Source organism: Mastigoproctus giganteus, chromosome 2 (assembly GCF_048544385.1).
Source record: "Mastigoproctus giganteus isolate SK-2022 chromosome 2, ASM4854438v1, whole genome shotgun sequence".
In the NCBI taxonomy this organism is placed as follows: Eukaryota; Metazoa; Arthropoda; class Arachnida; order Uropygi; family Thelyphonidae; genus Mastigoproctus; species Mastigoproctus giganteus.
The window spans coordinates 33,681,654-33,695,607 of record NC_143576.1 but is presented as its reverse complement, the minus strand read 5'-3'; the positions used below and the strand labels follow the sequence as shown (position 1 = coordinate 33,695,607).

The window sequence follows — 13,954 nt, the reverse complement described above, 5'->3', positions numbered from 1 at the left end:
TAGTATGGTTTCCTTATAATGTGAGTGTATATCCACTTCCATACCGTTGGTGGGTGATTCAGTTTTCTTGTTGTTGTATTTGGAGTTTTTTGGCACAAGGACCTCTTGGGCCATATTGTGCTTGGTCAGATTTTTTTCAGTCTTTAGTAGTGTTCAGTTTTTTTAGTGTCATGCGAGATCACTGGAGTATCACTTGGGATACTTACTGGAGTGTTAGTGGCTTGGCTGGTTTTAGTTTCAGGAGTATCTTTTCCAGAGATTGATAAAGTTGCTTTAACCCAGTTAGCTAGCAAGGTGTTGAGCAGTATTGTCACATTTGTTATACAGTTATATCACCTCCAGTGACAAATGAGATGTACACATGACGGGCTTGGGCTTTTTGCTCACTTTGGAAAAGGAACCATTCAATTAAGTCCTAAAAATTGTAATATCATATTATGCATATCTGTGAAACTTTCAAGATAATGATGATTATATAAGTAATATAATACTGTATTTGATATTTATAAAGAATAAAATATAATTCTGTTCTTATATGTACTATCCTACCAAAAGTACTTGGACACTCTTCTAATGTAGTAAACAAGATGTACACAAAACAGAAACAGGTTATTATAACATACTACAAATGAACAGAATGAGTTATAGAGGGGCTTAATCAACAGTAATCTTTCATCACATGAAACGGCCACATATTGAATCTCACAAAATCAACTGTGGTGGAAAAGTGAAAGAACAAGGGTGATATGTGCAAATAGTCAGGTAGGAAAAAAAAACATGGATAGAAACTGTCAATACCTGCAAAAGCTGATGAAAGAAAAACGAGCAACATCCTTGGAAAGTGTTATGTTGCAGCTCCAGCTTTCCAAAGGAGTGTCTGTTAATGTGCCTGTTGTCTTGAGGGAGCTACATGGTACAGGTTTTCATGGTAGAATTGCTATTCACAAATACCACATCACACCAGATGTTGTTCACGGTGCCTGATCTAATGTTCTTGGACTACAGAACAGAGGAAGCAAGTTTGTTGCTCCTATGGAGCAATAATGTTAATGTCTTCAGTTCAGATGATCAAATATAGGTATGGAGAATGCCTACAGATCATCTGCTTTAGTGTACTGTGCTCACAGTGAAGTCTGGAGGTGGTGGGGAATAGCTTCTCATGATTTGAATCAATGTCAAGTTGAACACAGATATTTTGGCAGTTTCACTGGTGCCTGTATGCTAACGGTTTTATGAAAATAAGCCCTTCATGTTTTGCATAATGCTCCATTTCATATGAGTAATATAAAAACTTGATTGAAAAAAAGTCCAAGTTGCATGGCAAACCAAATCCTGACTTGAATCTCATTAGACATCTTTATAATGAATCAGAATGCCAGATCAGGGGTGTTACAAATTTATCCTCTCTTCATTAAATCTTCTGTATTTCGAAACATGTGTCCAAATACTTTAGTGGGGTTGTGTATTACTGAAACACAGTAAAGTGATACTGTTACATAAGAGTTGAAGATACATTCATATTAATGAATACATTTGTTATTGATTTCCTACATTGTTAAAAAAAAAAGATGAGAGAGAACAACTAGTGAGGCAGGATTTTTAATTCTTTCATAAGCAACAGAATGCAGTGACAAGAAAACTATGATGTAGTAATAGCTGTAAAAGTAGCATATGAAACATAATGTATAAAGTTCTGTTATTTTTTTTCTTCAAGATTGCACTGTAACGGAAACTTCAGTATATTAACAGAAAGTAGATAACTAGTAGTACTGCACTGCACTTTTAATAGCAGTGAGCTTTTCTTCACATGTGCCTGACCTAAAGCAGTCTTGTTTAATATCAACTAGACAAAGTTTATTACACTATGGTACAAAAAATAACAATAAATCATCGTAAAATACAAGATTTAAAAATGATTCAAGTTCAATTTTGAAAGAAGATGAATTCATAAAAATAGTATGTTTAATCTTTAGTATGCTAAAATCAGATGTAAATTGTGACAAAGTAATATACGAGTATTAGTGAAATATAAAAAAAAATCTAAACTTAAATCCACTCCCTCCCCCATAATGAAAGCTGAAATGTAACTAAACAGTTACATGCTTTTACAAGTACCTTATTTTCAATCTCCCTGCATTTAGTTACTTCAACTAATTAATTTGGTTTATGCAGCTAGCTACACAAACCAATAATTTAAGTATTTCTAAAAAACTTTTCTATAATAAAGCATATACAAAATAAATAAACATCTAAAACTTTTTATATTTTTAGGAAAATCTAATTCTAACTTTGCAAAAATGTAGATGAGATACCAAAATTAAGACTTCTTTTAAATAGAACTTCTAATTGCATTAAATTTGTAACTATAGGTACAAAAGAGAATGAATTTATGAATTTTTTACATTACAGAAGTGTCTGTCAGTAGCCTTTTGCTACTGCTTTTCCAAAAAAGCTTGACTGAAGTACGTTATAATAAAGAACATATTTACATTTATTGCAAATGGAACTGAAATAGTGAGAAGGTAGAGAAATACTTCTCTGTCATATACTATTGGCTTTTATGATGAATAGGGAACAACAATATTTAGTATACAACTGGCCTACTTATTTTTTAATGAGAATAAACAAACATGTTCCCCCGCCCAGTGACAGCAAAATAGTCAATTCAGTACAAGAATTTCCACAAAACATATGTTACAAACCAACAAACATATGTGAAGAACAGATATGCTAATTTAATAATATAAAGATAGTTTATTGCCAGTACTACTCTGGTGGTAGGGCCATGGCAGGTGAAAGTGGACATTAGATCTTCACCCAGATGGCACACTATTTTAAATACACACTGCTGAACATTCATATACAACCTAATTTTCATATATACAAATATTAGGAAAGTTGTGGCAGATTTCTTACCAACTGAATGTATTTAATACAATGCCAATGTCTTCGTGCCAATGATCATCTTTCCGTAACTATATGTTATAAAGTAAACTGGTTAGGATTCATTTTAATAATTTGCTTACTTAATAAAAACCAAGTATATGGGTAATTAAATACAGATTACCAGACTACATGAAAGCTCATGTACAGCAAAATGAATTCAGTCAGTTTTACTACATCAAAACTTACCACATGGAATTATATTTTTCAGACAGTTACAACATTAAAAAAATGTTAAAAATAACAGTTCAGAAATTAGGTGTCCTTTGGTGCATTTTCATGGCAAAAGAGACAGTCTTGGTCAATTTAAGTCTGTTTTTATCTTGGACAGAATAAGTACATCCTGAGTTGTAAAGATGAAACTTCAAAGTAAACTTTGCAATCAGAAGGTACCTACTGAACGCTGCTGTTTTAAACTCCAGTGATGCTGGAACGTGGTATATGTTGCGAAGAGGTATATGTTTACAGTTACAGCATTTATAATTTTTGTAACCTGTACAACTGCTGTACACATCAGTATATCATCTCCCAGTGAACTTTGTTAGTGCCAACACAAATGAAAACAGCACATGGCAGTTAAAATGGCTAACACTGCACTTAGTTAATATTTCTCACTAGCTGCCTTATGTTCTCACAAGCCACACAATCTCTGAAACATGTTTTTTTTTTTTTTTTTTTCGTGTAGGTATGTTTGTGAAGACTTTTGGGATTGCAAGAAGGAAACAGAAGCATATTTATATTGGTTCACATCACAGGGAATATCTTTATAGAATCTCTTGAATATTTTGTGCTGCTTTTTTAAACCTATATTGTAGTGCATCATAATTTATTTTTTCACATCCTATTTATACACAACTTGCTTCTTGTGGTCCTAAGTCTTATTTACAGAGGCATCATTATCCACATGGAGAAACACAGCAATTCTTCTCATGAAGAACAGCAGTTCTTCTCCTTTCTCCTTCTTTCCACCAATTTTTATGCAGTGTTGAGCACAGCAGTTATGGCCTAGTAGAATTTCATTATATTCACAGTTCTCAGACCAGTGGACTACTTTGATATGTTACATCATTAGGATGAGCACCCTGACATTTCTGAAAGGAAAGAAATTAACCAGATTTAGTAACTTTTTATAAAGAAAATAAATGCACAATAGACACTTTTGATTAGAAGAAAGTCTGTCTAAAACAGTTTTGTTTGCTGTGAATATTAACAAAACAGGTTTCATTAATATTAGTAGCAAAACAGCAATATACCAAAAAAATTTGCAAAACAAAGCTGCATCAGATGTCCACCAATAGATGTGGGTTGATATTTTAAAACATTTAGCATATGGTTTTGAAAACCTACAAACAAGCATTTTTATGTTCGAATAATATTTATAGTTAATTTAACATAGGGTTTTAGCTAAACTGTTGTCGTTTTTTTAGCCAAACTGTTATTATAATTAAACCAGGAATGCAAACAGAGCTACAGACTTGGTTAATATTAGTAATGGCAAATGATGCAAGAAAGTAAGCATCGGCCAAAAAAAGAAGAAACCTTCCTGCATCACCTGACCATCCCCTCCAAACTGTTTAGATCTTCCTTGAATTTATTCAAACTACCCACTTCCACAATAGACAGAATTTGTTCCAACAATCAACCACTTTGGCTGAAGGCAAACTTCCGAACATCTATCCTGCAACCTAATCCTTCAATTGAAATTTATGCCCCCTCATATGTGTAGTGTGAGCAAGTGGAAGAATGCATTAGCATTCTGCCTCTTGCTCAGGCAAGTTAATCTGTCTTGACTAATTGCTATTTTTTTTTTTTTTTTTTATCAGTGTGCGAATCTGACACTGTATTTGTTAGTCACTTGCCCCATTTAACAATTACACTATACAGGGTGTTTCAGTTAAACGTTTCAGAACTTCTAAGAGGGGTAGGGTACATCCTGACAACTCGAAATCATATAGCAATGTGGGGTTGGAAATGCTTTCCTGAAGCGGTGTTGTACACAGAAGCACCATAAAGAAAAGAGACCGTAAGTGAGAAATCGTTTTAATAATACATGAAAAGAAGCAAAAGGTACATGGATTAAAGTAAGTGTTCGAAGTTTCTTCCACGGGCTACAATGCACGCCTCACATCTCCGACGCATGGACATCCGAACATTCTGGAATACTCCAGGCGAATTTCGAATTTCTTCGGCAGCTACTGCGATTCTTGCAACCAGCTCCTCAGCATTGTCAACAGGGTGTCATAAACTAGCGATTTCATATGACCCCAGAAATAAAAATCAAGACATGATAGGTCGGGTGACCGAGCAGGCCAATGCACGGGACCACCACGTCCGATCCACTGTTGACCAAATGTGACATCCAGGTAGTTACGAACGTCTCCGCTATAATGGGCAGGGGCTCCATCGTGTTGGAACCACATTGTCTGTTGCGTAGATGCAGAAATCTGTTCATCTCTCAAAAGTTGTGGCAATACTTGCTGCAGAAAGATCAAGTAGATAGGTCCGGTTAGACGACACGGTAACAGGTAAGGTCCGATGAGGTGATCTCCCATAATACCGGCCCATACATTGACCGAAAATCGAATCTGTGCTGCACGACGTCGTATTGCATGCGGGTTCTCGACCGCCAAGATATGGTCGTTATGCGTGTTGAAAATTCCTTCCCTTGTGAAGGATGCCTCATCGGAAAACAACACTTCAGCAGGAAAAAGGGGATTTGTAGCACATTTTCCAAGGTACCACTGTGCGAAAGCAATACGAGGTGCATAATCCTCCGGTTGCTGTGTCTGGACACGCTGCACGTGAAACAGATGCATGTCTTGTTCTCAGAGAATCCTCCAGACGCTGCAATGGGAAACCCCGACTGCGTTTGCTAGACTTCGTGTACTCGTTCTTGGATTCCCCTGTACATGCTGCAGCACATTCTGTTCGACGGCTGGAGTCCGTGCTGTTCTTACCCTGTCCCTGTCAGCTCTTTCAAATGAACCTCTCTCAGCTAACCTCTGGTGCAGTCTTGCAAAGAAATTATGACTGGGAATACGCCTCGTCGGATATCGTTCCGCGTACAAACGCTGTGCGGCTGGCCCACTACAATTTGTAGCCCCGTATGCCAAATGCATATCGGCTAACTCTGCGTTCGTGTAATCATCCATCCTACTAACTTGGCGTTCTTGTTCAAGAAATTCGAAATTCGCCTGGAGTATTCCAGAATGTTCGGATGTCCATGCGTCGGAGATGTGAGGCGTGCATTGTAGCCCGTGGAAGAAACTTCGAACACTTACTTTAATTCATGTACCTTTTGCTTCTTTTCATGTATTATTAAAACGATTTCTCACTTACAGTCTCTTTTCTTTATGGTGCTTCTGTGTACAACACCGCTTCAGGAAAGCATTTCCGACCCCACATTGCTATATGATTTCGAGTTGTCAGGATGTACCCTACCCCTCTTAGAAGTTCTGAAACGTTTAACTGAAACACCCTGTATAACATATTTCCAAAAATTTATCTGCATTTCTTAGTGTTTCTTCATGAATTCAGGTATGCTGATCCCAAATTTGACTTCGGTTTTTGTATAGAATTAATGGTTTGCCCAAAAAAATGAAAAAAAAGTAATATGCAATAGTTCTGTCACATTTATTGACAATGTTTAACTTCAACTGTCAGTAACAAGCTAAAAAAAAAAAAAAATGGCAAATGGCAGGAAATATAATTTACTCATAAATTTGCATAAGAACAATATGCCGTATATAGAAATAAATGCAAAAATGGATGAGGCACTTCAAAGTGTAAAGAATAGTATCAGATGTACTAAATACTTATTCAGATCATTCATCATAGGACATAATCCTCCTCTGAGTTGTGCTAATCATGTAATTAGTGTGGCTTCATTAAGTACCTCCCCTCCTTATAGCATGGATGGTGTATAGCAGCAGACAACTTCATCAGGTCCCACTGCAGTTAGCTAAAAAAGCAGCTACAAGTACAGTGAGCATGAGAAAAATTAACAGTGGACATTTGAGGAGCACAAAAGAAGGCACTTTCTCCAATGAATTACAGTTCCATGCTGGTGGAAAGACCAGGGTATGGCATCAACACTACAAATAAATGGATCCACTGTGCCAGGTATTACTACTGCAGACTTTTAGTGGAAGTAAGCATGGTGTGTTTTTGTGGCACAAGTTAGTTCTTCTGATACTGGTTGATTAACAACTGAATTCCATAGTCTAATTAAATATTGTTTCTGATCAGGTATATTGCAACATGCATATCATTTAGGATGATATGCATGTTGCAAGGCAAAGATTATTCTGGAAAGGTTCCAGGAGCATAAGTATGACTTTACTATACTTCATCAGCATGATTAATTAGTCACTGGATCTCATCTTGTTTTAGCATCTATGGGATGATGCTATTTTCAGTTTGGATCTACCACCATCCAATCTGAGACAAATGAAGGACTGTATTCTCACAGTCTTCATGGACAACCATTCCTGTGGAATGCTTTTGACATCTCACAGTGCCTATGCCCTTGAGGCTGTTCTGAGGGTTAAATAAGGCTATGTGTTATTAGGTCAGTGTACCTAATAAACTGGCCATTAAAGGCATATGCAAACTATTTTCCCTGACTAGCAATATGGATCACTCGTTAAGTGTAGAATTCCTTATTTTATAGATTATATAAATTCATCCAAATCTTTAAACGAAATTAAAAAAAAAAAAAAAAAAAAAAAAAATCACATTTTAATATCATTAGATATAAGGTCAATGGCTAATCTTCAAGCACAAATCAAGAAATGTACTTGATGCTTTAAAATATTTTAATTATAGTAAGGATACAGATGTAGCCTTCAACCAATATTTATTTTGACAAGTGAAGACAAATTACTTAATAAAAGAAGTAAATGAAACTTACTGCTTGCTTATTCTGCCAAGTTTTCATGGCTAATTTATATTTTTCAAATTCGTGGCACCAGTCTGAGTAAATCTTTTTATATTCAGCTTCTGAAGGAGCACTGCATGTTTCTGAAACACAAAGTAGTTACTGCAATATTAACAACTGTAATAAATAAAATCTTTAAATAAATACAGAGGCTGAGAGATATGTAATAAAATTATAGGAATAAATGGGGGGGATACATTAGAAAGTTTAACCATTCCTTCTGCAGCTTGGTTTTGATGTTTAACTTTAATCAAAGCTTTTGAGGACAGTTCTGTACAGCTTTTGTGAACTGCAGAACTCATTACTAAAAATAACTAGGGAGCATCACAGTATTTATTCAAATTAATTATTTAGTTATTATTAATAATTTTAAAACGATAAATTTAACAAGAATTCTCTAACTACAACATGAGCAAAATTAATTATAGGAAACTCAGTTTAAAGATAGTTTTAAATGGATGTATTTGTTAAATTTTTCTTCCTATTTTAAATCTATATATAGTTTAACTTGATTTTAATGAGAGCAGATAAAATTCATGCATACTATAGCAATCATATTGATTGCTGTCAGGAGCTGCCTTGAATTGGGTTTAGATGATTCCCCAAGGCCTGAGCAAAGTTGTTTGACTAATTTAGGAGTACCTGCTACTAGACTGCTTTTCTGCACAAGAAATGGAGAAAAGCTGCTAAGAGTTTTCGTTGATAAAGAATGTAAAATTAAGAAAGCAGGCAGGTCAGGTAAAGGAGAAGCTTTTTTGATTGAGACAATTCATGCTCATTACGTGAGCACATAAGCTCACTCGGTGAGATTAAGGGATCCATGTTTGCTCCTTTTAGCTCTGAGTATTGGATTTATACTCAGGTTACTGGCCCTGCCACATGGAGACAGGAGCTGTGCCACTAGTGACCAAGCGATAAGCGGTTAGTGTGTTAGAGAAATTAGTTATGCATACAAAATGATAGGTGTCTTTCCTTTCTCAGTAGGAAGCTTACTTCTTTATTGAGGAGCCAAAAATAAATAACTTTGTAAAGTAAAGGCGCTTTAAAAATTTCTTGAATAAGTAGTTTGAATCAGAAAAGACACTTTCAGATCACTTTGGAAAAAATTCTTGAAGAAAATTACTTGCAAAACTTCATATTGTGAATGTCAATCATGATTAGAAGCATCCTGGCTTTTCCACACAGTGTGAGAGAATAGTAACAGTATCCACTGTACTGCCTTCAAAGGCACCAGGAAATGAGATTGTCAATGAAAATATTATTAATAAAACAGCTACAGTAAGTCCTTCAGTGAAAATGCTGTCATGATAAAAAATAATAAAAACTAAACAATCATTAACAATAGTAGTGGCCCTTCATGAAGTCTGCTGTATTTTAAATACTTAAAAAGTTTGTAGAAATGACATATAAAAGCAAATTCATTATTGATTGTTTTTGAATAACATTTTAATTTTATAATGAGTGTGGGACTGTTGAAAGAGGAAATGAAAATTAACACAAAGCATTTGTATGTGGCCACGTTATTATATGTTAATAATGCAATTGTAAAAATTATGTGATTGATTACATTATTAAAATTTAAGTTTTTTTTTATAATTATTTGAGAAATGAGAAATTCATTTCTCAAAACTATTTGAGAAATGAATACAACAGTTCAGTTAAGGTGAGTAAATTGTTAACCAGAAGAAAAAAAAAAAAAGTTCAATGAAGTATACTGATATGTGCCCATGTGATAAATCTCAGAAAAATCACCCATTGACTATTTAACATTATGAAATTTAAAAACAAAACAAAATGGGGGAGTTAACAACATGATATTTTACTGTCAGCATTAGATATATCTACCAAATACCTATACATGTGGAAAAGACTCTACAAGGTCGTAGAGAATGTCCAAAGGTATGATAATGCATGTTGACCACATTGCATCTCACAGTTGTTAGGTACCAGATTATATGCTCCAAAAGATCCTGTTTCATTTCACATATTCAAGTGACCTGAGAATAGGCTTGGGAGTTCTGAAAACTCACTGGAATACTGAAATGTCATTGCAGTCCTGTGACACTGATTTTTTTTTATTTTTGAAGAATGTTTTACTGATCTAAGAAGGTGATAAATAAGCACATGATCAGAAATGTTGATCCTGTGTATGTATCTAGTGAGACACTGATTAATAGATACCAGTAGGCCTAGGGTCTCCTAGCTAAGCATACACCAGACCATTATGCTGCCCTCAACAAACTGTACAATCCTTGTTGTGCAATAGGGTTTGAAAGCCTCATATTGAGTTCATACATAAGTACTTTTTTTTTTTTTTTTTTTTTGGCTGATGCTGCATAAGCTCCTACACTTGCTTTCTTGCATCAAGTGCCACTACTACTACTACTACTACTACTTGTCTGCATGGTGCAGCCGGAAATGCAATTCACCAGATCAGACCACCCATTTCAAGTCATCCACTCTCCAATATACTGTTCCCACTATAAGTGCACATGGCTTGAGATGGGCCTCAGCAGGGGTACTCTGGTGGAGCAGCATTAACTGCAACAGCCTAACTGTCACTAATGGTTCTCTCATTGCTGGTCCACTCTTGATAGATATAAGACATTTATGTGGGAGCACTGGACAAAGGTGACAATGTATCTTGCCTCTGCTTATCTGGCCACAAAAATCATCCCAGTTGGAACTTTATTAGGCTATGTCTCTGGCCCAATTTTTGTGCAGAACAGAGAACTGTTCATTACTGTAGCACCAGATTCTTGAATAAAGACAGAGACAGTGAGCTATGTGACAGTGGTAGCAACAGGTGTCACGCATGAAATCAAATTGGGCATAGAATCTACTAAATGTTCATAATCTAAAGCTATTTGTTCTGTACACTAATGAATTTAATTATGGACCCTTTTAAGAATTATATAAATTTCACTTATAATCATTGTTTAAATTGAAAGAAAAATAAAAGTTGAAATTTAACAAATATCTTAAAATAACATAAAAAAGACTGAAATATAAACATGTTTATTAAAACAAATGTGGCCACTCATAAAATCTACAGTGGAGGAGAAATCGTTGAGGATAAACATAAAAAAGGCACCCGGGGTGGATGGGATCTCTCCAGTTATATTAAAGGAGGCAGCAAAGGAAGTAAGCAAACCCTTAGCCATAATTATGAGAGCTTCTTTGGACTCAGGGGAGGTACCCATAGACTGGAGATGTGCAAATGTGACTCCAATTCACAAAGGAGGATCAAAGGCTCACACAAGTAATTATAGACCTGTGAGTTTAACTTCTGTTCCAGGAAAATTAACGGAGGCACTGGTTAAAGAAGCACCGCAGGATCATCTAGACATGACTTCAGTTATAGCTCGGACACAGCATGGTTTTGTTAAGGGAGAGTCTTGCCTGACCAATTTGATTGGATACTATGATGCAGTCACAAAAGAACTGGATGCAGGGAATAACTTTGATATTATATACTTGGATCTTAGAAAGGCTTTTGATACTGTTGCATCTGGAAGACTGCTGCACAAATTGGAGCAGTGTGGTACTGGAGGCAAATTGCTGCTATGGATAAAGGGGTGATTGAGGGGGAGAAGACAGAGTGGTAATCAATGGACACTGCTCATCGTGGACTAATGTTATTAGTGGAGAGTCCCTCAGGGTTCAGTATTGGGTCCATTGTTGTTTTCTGTATTTATAAATGATATTGATGGTATATTAAGCTTAATGTCCAAGTTTGCAGATGATACAAAGGTTGACAGGGTTGTTAATGACACTAATGACAGTACACTGCTGCAACAGGATCTAGAAAAGTTGAGCAGATGGACTGAGAGGTAGCAAATGAAGTTTAACATTGACAAATGTAGAGTACTACATATGGGAAACAGTAACCCCAGAGTAATGTATCAACTCTGTGGTACTACACTGACATTGGTAGAGAATGAAAAGGACCTGGGGTAATTGTGCAGTGATAGAGGTGTATAAACCTGATGATCTGATAGAGGTGTGTATAAAGCCTTGAATGGTTTGAGCATGCTCAATGCCAATGGGATTCTTCCTCTTGCACAGAATAATCACCTGTGAGGGCATAAATTCAAATTGAGGAAAGACAGATGTAGGATAGATGTGCGGAAATTTGCCTTGAGCCAGCGGGTAGTTGGTTAATGGAACAGACTTCCATCCCTTGATGTGGAAGTTGATAGCCTAAATAAATTTAAGGCTCAGCTGGACAGGTATTTCGAACAAACGGAGGGATGAAATGGGAGTGGTTTTTTTTTTTATTGGCTGATGCTGCATAAGTTTGCTTTCTTGCATCATATGCTTCCACTAATGCTAATGCTAAGTCTTTGCCAGGCTATCAATACACATTTTATACTGCAAAATAACCTGCAGTTAAAAGGGGGTGAAAACTCTGGTACAAGTAACACTAACGGAGTGTACACAATACAAAAACATCCACATCAAATGTTAGCAAAATCTGTTTAAGTACAAGATTTATAATAATAAAAGATGTCAAAGTTTTTGTGGTAGTCCTTTGATGCTTACAAAGTATCAGTATCATACTTCTTGATGGTGATATTCATGGAGTTGAAATAAAAACTGTTCATAGATGAAAGTCTACATATTTGAGGAACTAGAGTGAGTGCCCTGGGTGCCAAGCATTTGTGACTGAGCGATTTCTCTGTGCCTTTCATTGCGATTTCTTAAAAGTGATATATAGTTGTTTTATGTTCTTCTCATTAGCAATCTATTTATTTAATATCAGCTCTTGTTAAAAAGTACTTGTACAGAGCAAGAAAGGAAAGTCACCTTTCTTTTTAGAATTAGTATTAGGAAGGCACAAGGCACATCAGCCAAAAAAAAAAAACAAAAAAAAAAAAAAAAAAAAACCCCTTATTTCACCCATCCACTCGCTCTAAATGTTTGTCAAGTTCTGCCTTGAATCTATTTAAGCTATCAACTTCTACAACGACAGAGGGAAGTTTGTTCCAGCAATCAACCACCCACTGGCTAAACGCAAACTTCCGCACATCTATCCTTTTTTTTTTTTTTTTATGAAAACCCCAAACACGAAAGGTATCAAAACCTATAGTACTTATTAGTACCGTGCATGGGTTGAAGGAGAAGTATGGGGGGAAGGGGATGCCGGAAACTTTGCTCTAGAGACTAAACATGGGTTTCACCACTTCAAGCCTCCAATAAGCAAAGTGGTGGTATTTCACCGGTTGATGAAAGTCATCTACCTACAACCGTCTTTCCTCAATTTGAATTTTTACCCTCTCAGGCGATTATCCTGAGCAAGAGGAAGAATCCCATCCGCATTGAGCATGCTCAAACCATTCAAGGCTTTATACACCTGAATCAGATCACCTCGCAGGTGCCTAGTCTCCAGACACTGTAATTTGCAAAACTTAAGCCTTTCTTCGTAAGAGCAACCCTTTGTTCTGTTCACTAATCTTGTTGCCCTTCTCTGTACTCGTTCCAACAGCTCTACATCCTTCTTAAAATGAGGCCTCCAGACCTGTATACAGTACTCAAGGTGTGGCCTGACCATTGCCTTATACAGGGGGATAATCACCTCCTTATCCCTGCTAAAAAAACTCCTGTATATCATTGACAAGACACCATGAGCTACTCTTGCAAACCGTCTGCACTGCTCAGAAAACTTCATATCTGCCTGCACAATTACCCCCAGGTCCTTTTCATTCTCTACCACTGTCAGTGTGGTACCACAGAGTTGATACGTTACTCTGGGATTACTGCTTCCCATATGTAGTACTTTACATTTGTCAATGTTAAACTTCATTTGCCACCTCTCAGCCCATCTGCTCAACTTTTCTAGATCCTGTTGCAGCAGTGTACTGTCATTAGTGTCATTAACAACCCTGCCAACCTTCGTATCATCTGCAAACTTGGACATTAAGCCTGATATATCATCATCAATATCATTTATAAAGACAGAAAACAACAATGGACCCAACACTGAACCCTCAGGGACTCCACTAATAACATTAGTCCACGAAGAGCAGTGTCCATTGATTACCACTGTGTCTTCTCCTTCTCCCCCTCAAC

The 13,954-nt window shown here is 36.3% G+C and overlaps 1 protein-coding gene across 10 annotated transcripts in view; it reads right to left on the bottom strand.

Annotated features, from left to right (window-relative positions):
- Positions 1-2,437: 2,437 nt before the first annotated feature.
- LOC150089257 (semaphorin-2A-like) overlaps positions 2,438-13,954 on the bottom strand; it is a 1,190,084-nt gene continuing 1,178,567 nt past the window's right edge. For all 10 annotated transcript variants that reach the window (XM_090388614.1, XM_090388640.1, XM_090388608.1 and 7 more), the window contains 2 exons: positions 7,856-7,965; positions 2,438-4,034 (listed from right to left, as the gene is read on the bottom strand). In XM_090388614.1, the coding sequence (XP_090244740.1) occupies positions 3,978-4,034; positions 7,856-7,965 (167 nt within the window). In that variant the 3' untranslated portion in view covers positions 2,438-3,977. The remainder of the gene's footprint in view (positions 4,035-7,855; positions 7,966-13,954) is intronic.